A 15,174-nucleotide genomic window follows, 5' to 3' on the forward strand; every position below is an offset into this window, starting at 1 on the left:
TGCACGATATTGATTTGCATATATTAAATATAAAAGTAATAAACATTGTTTGAGAAATGTTGTATTCAAACAGATTAATTCAACATTTAGGCTGAGATATTTGGACCTTTAGTCCTTGATATGAAATTTAAAATTCAAAAAGCATTGGATTATAAAATGTTTTCTCCGGCCTTTTAAACTGCTAAACCTAATATGTAATACTGATTCGACAAAGCATCCCGCAGAGCCACAACATACTTAGGAACTCATTCCTCCAGCCGTGTAGCACTCTCTAGTTTCTACAGTATGTAAAGATTGTTAGCACATTTGATATTTTCAAATGCTTTGCCAGTTATTTGTATAGCACACAAAGGTACAGCAACACATCTTAAAATGCCACACCGTAACCGTAACAAGTCAAGCCTCTACAATCAAGCACTACCAACAAGTTCAAACAATCTGATTTACAAACACTGCCTGACACAGGTCGGGTTGCATGACCTCAGGAAAATCCACTTTGGATCAAGACATGCACTCATTAAATATCGGCGGCTTATTGGAGACGTTTTTTCCCTTTTAAATGTGTTTGTTTTTCCTGAATGTCATCCTGCATCATTATCAACAGCCAGAGATTAGGGTAAAGAAGGCAGAGAAGATGGTGCAGAGTAAGAGACAGAGAGAGAGGAATGGGGAGAGAGAAGAAGTAGAAAGATGAAGATGGACTAACATGGAGCTGCTGGCAGTCTGGCTGGACATAGCGGTGCTCGAGATCACGCCACACTTGGAGCATTTCAGGAGCAGTCGGCTACGCGCCTCAGCTGGGACACTTTAGGACATGTGCACAAAGACACACACAAACACACACAACCATGTGGGTGGGAGACATGGGAGTGGGGGTTGGGGGGGAATGTGTGGAAACACAAGTGTCGGTCATGGCAACAGGTGAATGTGTAGGTTGCAAAAAAGAACCAAAAGAAAATAAGTAAAAGTGGACACAACAAAGGGAGGGAGGAGAAAAGAAAAAAGGGGGAAGGGTAGGGAGAAAAAGAAAGAAAGGCAAATTAAAACCAGATCTTTAAAAAGTAGCAGCAATGAATAACAGTCAGAATACAAAGATTGACTCAGAGAAAGTGAGAGACGCACATTGCAATGTTACAGCAGAATAGTGTGGAATAACAGATTACAGTGACACAGACAGGAAACACACCAACTATGTTATTCCACTGCTTGTGTAAGCAGGGCTGTGCACAATGGAGCTTTATCAGGGTGCAGAGGAAGAGAAAGACTTTGGCTGTTTACTTACAGTTGACTACTCAGGTGGAGAGAAACTGTGTATGTGTTCGTGCTACGTGTGTGTGTATATATAGACTGGAGAATGATGGGGCCATGCTCGGGCTATGCTACATTAACGTCCCATCACAGCTCATTGCTTTAGCGCCAGCCACATCCCCACGGCTTCATAAGAAAAAAACATTACGCTAATGACAGCCTGTCCTGTTAGCAACACGAGCAACCACTGTGTGAAGTAGCAATGGGATATGTATGCGCTCCTAAACATGGACGTCTGAGAATCTGAGAGAGAGTGGGCTTATAGTTGGTATGTTTTGAAGTGGGGTCGCATTAAGTCATTAGTATCCATAGTCAGTCTAGTGCCTAATGTATATGGAGGTCTGTATGATCCCAGTTTGTAAGGAAAAGCAATGTTCTGCTTTGAAGGAGCGCTGCAGCAGAGGAGATTTTAGCCACATAAAAGAAAGGCTCCCAACCCCTCAAGAATAATATATATGTTTGAGTGCACGCTATATTGAGAGTATTTGAACCCCTTTAACCTGCCTGGAGACAGTCAATTTTAACAAGAAACTGAAGCTGCTATCCATGCTACTGTCAAAACCACCAAAATCCTTTGAAAAAAAACACAGGGGTTGCTGGTCCAACGCTAAATATTGTTGCTACAAGAACTTTGGTTTGACCGAAATCAGACAAAATCTGACCAAAATGCAGACACACACTATGTGTATACATCTGTTGTGTTCTGTCACAGAGCAACAGAACACAACAGATGTCTTTTTGCCAAATTTGACTGTATTTTATAATAGAATCACACAATAACACAGACAATCAGGCAGCGTGAGACCCAGAAACTCCAGTGTTGAGATGGTAAAACTAGCATTTTATTTCAAGTAAGTTTAGTGGCTTTGGCGAGATAATTGGTAACGGCTACGGTTCCCCTTTGAAAACAGATTGGTCTCACGGCAAGGTTGAGTGATGAAAATATTCTAAATATATATATATACAATAAGGAAACCTTTTTTATTTATTTTGCCATTTCTTTAGTTGGCTAAAATACTGCTCTACTCCTGTGCGTTAACTCCTGGCTGCTTCCAAAACTAGGGCTCAGCCTACCTTCATGTACTGAAGGTTACACACTAACTTTAGATAAAACCTCATACCACCTCAATTCAAATCAACAAAACTATATTTTTGATCATAAACAGAATACACCAAGGACTCTGCCTGTAACAAAGAAGAGTGCATCTGTTTATGTGTGTATGTTTGTAAACAACAACCGGTTTAATCTCCATTGATTCAAATGGAAACAAAAGCTAATCAACCCCCTGGAGAGACCATCAGTTTTATTAACCCTTTCAGCTATACACACATTATCAATTTCAATGTGTGCAAGAGAAAGACATTGGAGGAATTGTAATGAAAAACATAGAGAAAAGAATACATGGAATCTATACGTATGGAAATGAAAACATGGATTTGGCTGTGAGAGCTGCGGAAATCCCCACTCAAAGGATTAGTAAAGATGTGGGTGGATGCATAAACATGTCTTCAATACTTTAGTATGTATGCATATAGTGTGTGTCTGCATTTTTTCTGATTTCGATTCAACCAACATAATCCTGTGTGTTCACGAAATATAATTAGAATTGCATCTACCATTGATCCACATGGCCACCTATTCATCTATGTCACATACAACTGAGAAAAGCAGACTTGGAAGTGATTGTGAATGCTAGATTTCACAGAGCAACAGAACACAACAGATGACTTTTTGCCAAATTTGACTGTATTTTATAATAATTTGTCTTGGGAGTCACAAGTGTGTGTGTTCAGAGTCCTTTGAACGCAGATTGTTGCATTACAAATATTGCCTCCCTGAGTTTGTGTCTGACAGAAGGTGACATGTATTTAATGCAGCACATTCGTAGTCATTCCCCACCAAGAACAGTGGTTGAATGAGTAAGCGGTGTGTTGTGTGTGTGTGTGTGAGTGTGTGTGTGTGTGTGTGTGTGTGTGTGTGTGTGTGTGTGTGTGTGTGTGTGTGTGTGTGTGTGTGTGTGTGTGTGTGTGTGTGTGTGTGTGTGTGTGTGTGTGTGTGAGGTGCAGACAGAGAGTTTAGGATGTTAACTTACCCCGCTCGCTGCTTTTTAGACTTGTCTGAGATGCCGTCTCGAGACATGAGCTTGTTAAAAACCACGATTCCAATGAGCATATTCACCTGAGAGAGACAGAGAGGACAGATGGATCAGGATTGCTAGAATGGAATCCAACATGCTCACATTTCTTTTCCCCTAATGTTTCAGTTGATTAAAGAAGACTTTGATTGTACCACAGACTAAACATGACAGTATCTTTGCTGTTATGGTACCAAAGCTTTCTTTCTCCAACAAAAACCAAGCTTTAAGCTTATTACAAAAACTTATATTTCCAAAAACACAGCCTTCAGATAAAACATAATTTCGAACACTTAACTCTTCCGCGTCCCGACTTTGCATACATAGTACACTAATCTTATGTTCCTTAAAGGGTCCTATCAGTTTTTTTTTTTTACCACAAACTGTTGTTCCTCTGCAGATTTGACAATAGAGAGGCAAAGTCCCTCCCCTTCCGGTGGAACTCCATGGGACCTTATTTCGGAAAAAGTATGTATTGAGGTCAATGGAGAGAGAAAGATTATCTTTCGATCCCGTTTGAATTGTGTCACGAATTACACATATGATGTTTCGACCCTCCAGAAAAACGCGGGCAAAAATCCTTGATTATGCGATTAAACATGCTGGGTTTTTATGTGATTTTATGCAGCGAAATTGCGAAATATGCGGAAAGTTGCGAAAAAGAATAGATTTTTTTTAAAAATATTGGGCTGTCTTATTTATTCTCTCTCACACACAACCTGCCACTAACGTTAAACCCCTTTCCTATGCAATTAAATACATTCAATGTTTATTTATTGTAAAAGCAATTGGGCTATTTTAATCACACACACACACACACACACACACACACACACACACACACACACACACACACACACACACACACACACACACACACACACACACACACACACACACACACACACACACACACACACACACACACACACACACACACACACACACACACACACACACACACACACACACACACACACACACTTCTCCGCCTCGTTCTGTTTTCATTTACTCGTTCGTTATATGACCAGCTTCAATCTTGTGGGCTACTCAACTCGTTTCTTGTGGCCCTCGAAAGGGTTTTGGATCGCAGAATCACGTTTTTCTGGAGGGTCTAGTTGTTTGTCAATTTAAAAGATAATTTTGCAATTCAAAACAATTAAAATGTGTCGTAAAGCTGTGAAGTAACACTTTTATTTGTGTGAAACGCTCAATGAACTACAACTCTGGTCTTGCACACGTCACCAACACCAAGATGGCCGTCACGTTAGCACATTTCACCTCTTTCTTTCAGAATGAGGCGAAAAGCATTAAAGTAAGAGAAAATCACTCTAAGTCCGGGCATTTTGAGAGCTGCACATACGGAAAAGGGGAGTTAGTCGGTTCCGTAAGAGCCAGCATACGGGACCAGCTTTACAAGGTTTCGGTGGGTAGCACGAGTGTAATGTGTAACGTTAATGACATCATGTTACGGTTTGGGAAAGGTAGGACCCAAAAGCAGACTACAAAAAAGTTAAGTTGGTCTAGAAAACAAAAGCGAGCTTTATTTTAAAAGCTAGTGGCAAAAACATTGCAAAAAACACAAAGGAAGCACAAGGACGATACAATACAAAAAGCTGACGATGACTGACATGGATGGAGATGGGAAAAACAAACAATGAACCAACACCGAACACAGGAAGAGACAAGACTAAATACAGGGAGGGGTAATCACGAGACGAGAAACAGCCGGGCAGGGAAGGAGAAACACAAGGACAACAGGTGAACACAATCAGACACACCAGGGAAACTAACGACAGGAAGGAAAACACAGGGAGAGGGACCAGACAAGAAACAAGGAGGAAAACATGACAGGGAGAACAGAACAGCAAAATAACCGCAAAACTAGACACACAAAACTCAAACCCTGACACATCACTGGGATTTGTAGTCTTTCTAGTTGCATATTTTTCATAGTCTTATATTTCAACAGTTTTACGACAAACTGTGACTTTTTTGACATGGAAATGATTTTTTAAATTGACAAACATTATGTGTAATTCGTGGCACAATTCGGGATCAAAAGATAATCTTTCTCTCTCCATTGACTTCAATAGATAATTTTTCCAACAAGGTCCCATGGGGCGGGACTTCGCCTCTCTATGCAAATGTAGAGTTAATTGCAGTATCGATTTTGGCCACTAGTGGCAGTGCAGATTTCAATGGTGCCGGGCAGCACTTGTGACAAAATAATTGTTCCAACTTTAAATGTACTCTGAGAAGTATGCTTCTAAAAAATCTATTTATTTTTATATTAATAACGACTAATAATAATCTGTTTATTCTCGCCAAATTACATTCTGAGCATTCTGAAGTCTTACATATTTAATGTATTGTTTTACTTTGAAAATAACTGGAAATCTTTGAAAAATATTTCAGATATGCAGTGTTATCATCCACTTTTTTCCCCCAGCAAATAATATGACTCCAAGCTGTGATATTTGTGTTGTGACCACCTTACATCGCCTTTCATCCCGTTTTCTCTTGCTAATGAGGAGCCTGAAGCTAAGCCTGCCAAACATCTGGCCACACTGACCCAGTGACAAAGACTCTGTAAGGCGCACACAGATTTGAGCCAAGGCGTGCCACATGTAGACCTCTTCTCTGAAATCCTGGCCATCTGGGAGATTTTCTATGCCAGCGACATATTCCTTCTAATCCTGATTTCTGAAATTCATATGCACTCTTTCCTCCAGCCCTTTATGCCTCTCTGTGTGTCGTCTCTGTTTTGCAATTCATCTGCTGCTGCTCTTTGGTGTGTCAGCGGTGCATTAGCGAGTAATGACATTCACGCTCTGGTACATACCTACATTGTGTATGCAATGCATTTTGGTTACTATCAAGGTCCTAAACTAAACGTTTGCATAGATCCCTTCCTTCATCTGTTACTAAGAGCAGCTTCTGTCAGGGCAGATACATTTGAAAGATTCAATGCACGGTTGCTAGAAGTCAAGAAAAAAAAAACTGAGCCGTTAAGGTGTTTCTTGTGTTCAGCTGAAATTCTAGTTTTTACCGGAGCCAGATTTTTACTTGAAGCCAATTCGCTTTGCTATATCCACGGTACATCTGGCAGCCATTTGCTAAAAACTCTCTCCCTCTGTCTGATCTCCTTCCCTCTCGTGTGTGTGTGTGTTGCCGCTGACAACTAGCGACGATGGGCCAGATTGTGAGAGCACTTTTGTCATGCCAGTCATGTCTGGCCCCGGCTCTGTGAGTCAGCATCATCCTGCTCTGCTATTTGCCCAGGGCCAGGTTCATTAATTAGAGAAGAGTCCTGTGGGAAGGTCTGTGTTTCTCTGCCCGTCGTCCCTCTCTCATTACAGATGTTTGTTAGAGAGGGGCCCCAGCAACAACACCGGGGGGCCGGGGACCATTACATAACAGCTGGGGTGTGGAGTCGACATTGCTGAGGTTTGGAATCATTCCAAGGAACGCCAGACACCGACACACAACCTAGGAGGATACATCTCTGTGTATTTCTATTATAAATTAATGTACAGTGTTTCAAGGGCATAGGTTAGATTTTGACGATGGGGGCGACACATTTCAAGCGCTCCTCCCCTGGGAATACTTAAGTATCAAGCTCTTCATTTCCTGCATTCAGATGAGATTGTATGCACCTATTTACGGTGAACAGTCTTATTTATGGGAAAGATATAAATAAAATGAAAAATAATGCGGAAAGTGACAATTCTAAATATATTGGAATAAAATGCAGTAAGGCTCTGATTCATTTTGTTTTGCTTTCAAGTGTTTGTTCTCCTGTATAACTACTTTCTCTTTCAATGTTATCCCTGTTATGTCATTACACATGTAGGCATGATATAGACTTCCCTTCTTGTGTCTTTAGTTTGGGAGAGTAACCTCTATAAATGTGCATATATATTCCCGATACATCCATTTATTAAAATGCATTTATAAAAGGGTAGATTGTAATAGCTCATGTGTGTCAGAATTATTTCTGTTTATGTTCATAACCATCTAAGACTTCCTACATTTGTATTTATATTTTGAAATGTGTCAACAGAAATAAATCATTATTTATGATAATACGGTTACAATATTTCAGGATCTGTAAAACTGTGTGTTTATCAAATACATTGACTAAACATTGACAGACATCTGTGGTTATATTGAACTTTTTTGATCATTATTATTGTGGTTCATTAGAATTGTGTAGGAACCCTACCATTCCTCTCAAATTATACACCTTTTGAATAGATTTCGTTCTACAAAGCGCCTCTCTGGTGTGTATTTTCTCCAAAAAGTGTGAGATTGAATGTGAAAGTGGTGGTTTTCTTTTTTCTGACTATGTAATATCCAATAACAGCAGTCTTTGGAATATAATTAATAATATTCAGCGCTGTTAAATCCAGTATTCACTCATGTAGGAAACTGTCAAAGTGCCACTCTCTTGTCAGGAATTTAGTTCAAAAACACACATATCACTGTGCACACCTGTGACGCTGTCTGAGAAACACTTTCTTACTGACATTTACAAAACAGAGAGATTGTGCGAGCAACGAGGAAATCAAATCTGAAAGCGCGAGCAGAAACACAGCAGCAGCAGCAGCAGCAGCAGCAGCAATTACCAAACCAAAGTTTAGTACCCCATCCAGACTTATTAAGCTTAGTGGTGGAAATATCTGTCCAGGGACTCATTTAGGAGAAATTAAGCAATCCCAGAAACAAACACACAACAACAGATGATTAAAACTCTCACTGAGATTCAATCAATGCAATCGATGTCGCTGCAGAACAATACAGAGCAGTATATTCATGCACATTAAAATGTCTGTTTAACACCACTTGGCAAAAGCAAACAAGAAGACACACCATTATGATTGTAGACAACATTGTTAGTCACAAATGCATGTCTAAAAGGAGGTTTTTTAACAGACTATAGCCTTGGGTGCAGTGACTCATGGTTACACATAACAGAGGAAGATTTGGCTGTTGGGCAATAATTCAGTCAAGGAGTTGCCGGAAAGCTCTTGCCCGCTGAAATTATTTGTGTGTTTCTGAGCTGACGTTTTAAAACTCAAGGATCAAAGTGCTCCTCTTATCATTTTGGCACAGCTACCGCACGGTTACGCAAGCTCACATATGCAGGGAGGAGTGAAGGAAGAAGGAAAACTCTTAGCTAGGAGGCTAACTTAAGAAAAATATTTGCAGTAATATGCAATGTGAGTAGAAGAATAAGGGAATAAGGGATAGACTTACCAATACAATGACAGCAGCCGGCCCAACAAAGGCATAAAGCAGGCCGCCCTCCAAGGACAACCAGCAACTAGAGATGAAGATAAAACAAAGGTGTGTTTTAAGCATCACAGAAGTACAGTACTGTTTCAAATATTTCACTTCCCCACACGTAGGTCACACATTTCACTTGTTGTGAGTGCCAAACACTTCACCATAAACTAGTACAAAACCAATTAAACATCTTGAGTTTTTTCTGAATGAGATGTGAAGCAGTCATGTGGCTTGGTTAAGGGCCTCTTTCTAAAGATATTGCCCTCAGTGCTGAGCAAATCTATAATGTACATTACCTAAAACATATCCCCGAACCAAAAACCCTCTTGTGGAATTTTATTTAGTGTAAAAACGGAGAGTTAATGAGTTTAAATGTGTCCTCCAGTTGTGTCATCAGAGCACACTGGAAACCCCTGTGTTGTGTTAATTGCTGCTCAATAAAAAAAGGAGATGAAAGAACCCACAGCCCCAAAGCTGATATAAAGTCCTTTTATTAATGAGATGATAAGTAAAGTAAAAGGGAACCAAGTTGTAAACATATTTTAATCATGATGTGTTTTGATTTAATCGGTTGACTGGTTAAGAGAGAATTTTGAGGGCGTTTGTTGTTTAATCGTAAATCCAACAGTAACTGTCGATAGCGTATTTTAAATGTTCTCCTTCAATGTACATCTACCATAACGAGCGTTACATAATGCAACATGGCTGTGGATCAAATGTGTTAAAGTAAATGTACATCTATTTTTTCAATTATCTTTACATGTGTAATTGAATGTATTGAATTGTTTATGTTGTTCTTAAAGTGTGCCATCGTTATTACATGTAATATACTGTTTGTATAACTTGTCTTGTCTAGAAAATTGTTATATTTTTTACATTAATTAGGTGAAGGCTCCAAATAAGCCCAGCAGGTTTTCTACATCTTCCTGCACTGTTCCTTATTCACTATCTGTAATATGTATGTATTTTTTTATTTATTGTGCAAAACTATTACAAACAAACCACAACAAATACAATTTTTGGATGGATTCAGAATATAATAAAAATATCTAAAGACAAAATAAGGAAAAGCTAACTCTAATTTGGACTGTTCCTTATTTAGTCACGAATAAGTGACTGTTAAATGAATCAGATTTCCAACTTGTTTAAAGGGGCTTTAGTTCTGTGATCTTAATTTCACCAAACTTGAGTCAGATTGGAAGAAAGTGGTTATTGAAATTGGATTGATGGATGGTGGGAGAACAACTGATTGTTGTTTCTGGCTTTGTTGATAATACTGAGCATCAACAACTGCCTCTGCCAGATAGCTATTTTTTCTTTTCTTTTTTTAAATAATAATACAAATCTATGAAGCTAGAGACCTTCAGGGGGAAATAAGAGGATACAGCGCTTCAAACAGCAAAGGGATAACTTGTAATGCTTTGAATGAATGGCAGTAAATGTTGGTAAAAGTTTTGCTATGCTGAGTTATAATGTCCAAATCCAGCAATCTATAAGAATCCAGGGGGTCGCTATAGGAAGTGGTACTCACTAGCTTGCTGTGCCGTAACCTCTCGCTCTGGTGAAACCCACTGACACTGCTACAACTAGAGCTGGGAGACCTGCCGACACAGAGAGGAAGATCAAAAGGTGAGACAAATGATAAAAGGAAGTCTTAATGGGCACGATGAAGCATGTCGGCCAAATAGGATACTTCGGTGTGAACCACTCCATATGGCTCTTCCCATTCAAATGCTAAGCAGCCATGCAATAGCGTGTAACGTGTGCATGTGTGATTGAAACTGACATAGTGCTCTGTAGGTGAGCCCAAGTGCGCTGCATGTGCTCGCTGGCACACAGGGTAGCTACAGGCGTGAAAACTGGGCTCAGATCCCAGATCAGTGCAGGGAGGGAAGGTATCCTTAAGCCAATCAGGACATTCTTCTTTACCATAACAATGCTATAGGCGACCCACACACCCAGAATGCCTGTGGGTGAGTAAAGCATGTGAGACTGGAGAACAGTCCATACAAAATGCGAGGTATAGCTTGGAGTGGTCAATAAGTCATGCATTAATTAGCTAAATCAAGCAGCTGTGGGTGTGTCTGTGTGTGTGTGTGTGTGTGTGTGTGTGTGTGTGTGTGTGTGTGTGTGTGTGTGTGTGTTGTGTGTGTGTGTGTGTGTGTGTGTGTGTGTGTGTGTGTGTGTGTGTGTGTGTGTGTGTGTGTGTGTGTGTGTGCAAATGAGAGGCAAAGAGAGTGAGTTTGAGTGTCACAGAGCGCGTGCCAGAAAAAGAAGGAAATATGCTGGGCTCCGTAATGAGCTTGGCTCTGAAATATTCATGTAATTAACAAAGCTGTGATTATGGCAGCAAATGAAAAGCTATTAGAAAAAGTCACATTAAAATGAACAAATAAGATGGTGGGGAGCCAGGCTGGTCCACTAGGCAGCATGCGCTAAGTTTCAAACGGACAACGACAACATCAACCTAGCATATAGTGTCGTATAATACGCTAACACACACATTTACATTACACACACATACACTAAGGGTAATCTAAAAGGGATCAGGTAACACCTTAAAGTCCCCTGTTTCCATGACAACTCATTTCGATCAAATAAATTGTAGACAAAATATTGAAATGGGTGTGAGGAGGCTACGCTGTGTTATCCCCTTCACTCTGCTCCACTGTTTCATGCATTGTATGTGCATTTGTAAGTAAAGCGGATAATTATTAAGCCGCCACTGCATGGTTCACACACACACACACACACACACACACACACACACACACACACACACACACACACACACACACACACACACACACACACACACACACACACACACACACACACACACACACACACACACACACACACACACACACACACACACACACACACACACACACACACACACACACACACACACACACACACACACACACACACACACACACACACACACACACACACACACACACTTAGTATCTCTCTATCTGCGACTATACAACAATCTATACATTCCGCCCTTTCTATCAGGTAAGGGCATCAGTGACTTGGCAGATTAGACTGGTGGGATCAATATCGAGTGAAACCAATGGACGATGTGATTGTGTGAGTGTGTGTGAGCGTGAACGTGTGTGGAGATGGTGTTAGATGCTTTGGTTGCTATCTCAAAGCATCTTGCCAGTGTTGTGCAGATGGTGTCAAATGTTTCGATTATCCTCCACGGTGCCTGTTGCCTCACGCTGTGGTGCATCGTGAAGACAGCACAATAGAGGGAATTGGAGGGTGAATAGAATAAGGGTGATGTACAGCTGAGAGGAGTGAGATTATCTTGACTCTCAATGCCTACTGTGACCCTTTGTGATTGTGTGTGCATGTAACAATTAACAGCCTTAGCTTCATTAAAAGTCAAATATTATACTGTTTTAAATCCTCAGATATACACAAAACATGTCTCTGAAGTGTTTGGCTCCAAATACCAAGCAGATCAATGCAGCATTACCCATAATCCCCTCTGTTTCAGCCCTGTTTCCAAAGTGCTGATTCTCTGTCTGTTACTTTAGATGAAAATAAGGAGCCCCTCCCCACGCCCCTCTGAGAGAGATTTGGTTACAAAGAACACAATGGTGCTCTAGGAGGAGATTCAGGTGATAAGGTGGGGGGGGGGGGGTTACCTTGGTTGGTGATTGGCTAATGGATACACAAGCCAAAACATCGTCATGACATCATAAAGTGGCCAAAATCTGATCAGCTCATTTTCAGACAGGTTTTTAGATAAATGGATCAGGACAACAAGTGAGCAAATATTTTTTCCTGAAACTTTCAGAATCTCTTTACACAGAGGGGACACATATTTATGTAGAAGAGATATGAACAAGTGGATTTTGCATAATAGGTGACCTTTAAGTAAGATTATATTGGAGTGAAACCTCCTTGAAACAGCAAATAGTAATGTACAGCAAAGAAAATGGGATACAAGTGAAAAGAGAGGAAGGTTATTAAGCAGAATGCAGTCACTTCTACTTCCAATTGCTTATTTTATTTAAAGCCTGTCTTGCTAGTCAATCACACACTGTTGTCACACAACAGTGGTTCAATCAGCATCTAATTCATCTCTCCATTCGCTATGCTGAAAATCCTCTGGGACACAACGACAGATCATATTTCCCGTTACAGCAGCGACAGACTACTTAAGCTTTCTAAGTGTAGCGAATGAGGCTACGATAGCGATAGCGTCTCTTTTGAAACGCAGTGACCAATGAGTTTCGAGTCGTTAACGCACAATGAACTGGCAAGCTGCAGATCCCAATGAAGGTTGTTGCAAGAAGACAAACTTAACGAATCACTCAACATTCTCAATCACGCCGAGTTAATTCTCACAATAAAAAGTAACCTTTGGAAAAGAGGTTACTAACTTTATGACTTCATTTATTAAAAATGACATCATCAAATAAAGGCTCACCCCAGCCGAGGCACAGGAAACGCTTGCGAATGAGTCGTGACCTCATTTTGCCAATGACGGCCAGATAGGACTGCCATGCCTCCGTCAGCACCCAGCAGAAGGACGCCAAGAAGAAGAAATGCAGGAAGGCGGCAGTCACAGTACAAAGGCCCTGAAGGGGGAGACAAATACAGTCAAGGGAGAAAAGACATACATAAACGATGTGTTACACAGGTCGTGTGAGAGGTGTCATAATGAATCGTCTATTAGAAATACTCAGCAGAGGGAAACAAAACCTCCACAAAACAAAGAGGACTATGGCGGAAAGGCGCTCTAATAAAGCATGCATTGTTTAGAAGAAAAGGAGTCAGCCCTGGCACTGCTGTGTTCCTTATTGTGATCGATACTGACCACTACACAGTGCAGTCTTGCTTAGTCAGGGAGTACTCAGAGTGCTTTGTGCCAGCTTGCCACTTTGAGAACTCCACTGTGTGAACCTTGACAACACTTTGTATTTAAAGACTTTGTTGAAAAGTGGAGCATTACTGGCATCATACACTGAACAAAAATATAAACGCAACACTTTTGTTTTTGCTCCCATTTTTCATGAGATGAACTCAAAGATCTAAAACATTTTCTATATACACAAAATAACCATCTCTCAAATATTGTTAACAAATCTGAAAGAATCTGTGATAGTGAGCACTTCTCCTTTGCCGAGATAATCCATCCCACCTCACAGGTGTGGCATATCAAGATGCTGATTTACAGCATGATTATTGCACAGGTGTGCCTTAGGCTGGCCACAATAAAAGGCCACTCTGAAACGTGCAGTTTTGCTTTATTGGGGGGGTCTGGGGGGGTCCGAAAACCAGTCAGGTTTAACCCTAACCCTAACCCTAAAAACAAAAGTGTTGCATTTATATTTTTGTTCTGTCTCTCTGTGTTTATCTGTGCCTCACCTTGCTGAGCGTTTGAGATTGTCCCACCAGAATCAATAAGTTGGAGGCCAAGATGGAGAGGCAAAAATTCACCAAGATGATGGATCTCTCCGAGCGTATGTACCTACAGAGTGACAGAGAGAGGGGAGAGGCATTTGCGATAAGTATTAACGACAGACTGACGGATTGAACAGCATCTTTTTGGACATTGGACAGAGTCATTTGTTTGATTTCGCCATCTGTCATGCATGCTACCAAAAAACGAATCACCACCCCCCTGCTGTAGTTGAAGCATTTGTTCTTTATTAGGCCTCGTTGGAGTGTTGGCACAGAAGTGGGCATTGACAAATGGCAATTTGATGTATTGGTTGGAGCCGGAATAGTGAGTGAAAACGCCCGCTGTCTGCACGATGGGATGTGTTTGTGTGAGCACACGTACCTCCAGAAGGCAGCGTAGATTAGCAGCAGGATGAGCAGAGCGGTGCAGGAGACCCCGCAGCCCACCATGAGGGGCACAGAGGGCATGCTGGAAGGACCCATGTCCTGAAGAGAGTGATAAGGAATGGAAGAGGAGAGGCAGAAGAGGGGAGAGAAAGATAGTTAAAATGTACCGCAAAGCATTATCCCACACATGTACCCTGTTTGCTTTTGATAAACCAGACGAACAACATGACTTTGAGTCACAGTAATGGCAGTTAGAGCATCAGTTTCCATCATCAGACATCTTAAAGTGAAAAGAAACAAAAGGGTTATATCCAAGCACAAACTCTCCTCTTCTAAAACAGGACAAAATTAGTCGCTTTAAATAAAGGGTTGGTTCAGCTATTTGCCCCAAATCCCATTTGATTGGATACATTCATTTGCAAATCCCTTGGCTCACAGTGAGTCATCGCAAACAGTGCAACGGATGACAAGAAGAAAAAAGAGAAGGGAAAAAGACACAAACAAAATGGAAGCACAAGACTAAAAACTGCACGATTATGATGGTGAGGTAAACATCGGCTTTATTTTTTTAACTAAATAAATAAATCACATTACACTATTGTGCTGGTAAACATTATAGGTT

The 15,174-nt window shown here is 40.7% G+C and overlaps 1 protein-coding gene across 12 annotated transcripts in view; it reads right to left on the reverse strand.

Moving 5' to 3' along the window:
• adgrb2 (adhesion G protein-coupled receptor B2) overlaps positions 1-15,174 on the reverse strand; it is a 223,405-nt gene that overhangs the window by 36,509 nt on the left and 171,722 nt on the right. For 10 of the 12 annotated variants that reach the window (XM_079652995.1, XM_079652986.1, XM_079652988.1 and 7 more), the window contains 7 exons: positions 14,548-14,651; positions 14,130-14,232; positions 13,189-13,339; positions 10,267-10,336; positions 8,706-8,772; positions 3,402-3,487; positions 707-805 (listed from right to left, as the gene is read on the reverse strand). In XM_079652995.1, the coding sequence (XP_079509121.1) occupies positions 707-805; positions 3,402-3,487; positions 8,706-8,772; positions 10,267-10,336; positions 13,189-13,339; positions 14,130-14,232; positions 14,548-14,651 (680 nt within the window). The remainder of the gene's footprint in view (positions 1-706; positions 806-3,401; positions 3,488-8,705; positions 8,773-10,266; positions 10,337-13,188; positions 13,340-14,129; positions 14,233-14,547; positions 14,652-15,174) is intronic. The other 2 variants (XM_079652996.1, XM_079652987.1) reach the window with 1 other exon arrangement.

Source organism: Notothenia rossii (assembly GCF_949606895.1).
Source record: "Notothenia rossii genome assembly, chromosome: 10".
NCBI lineage: Eukaryota > Metazoa > Chordata > Actinopteri > Perciformes > Nototheniidae > Notothenia > Notothenia rossii.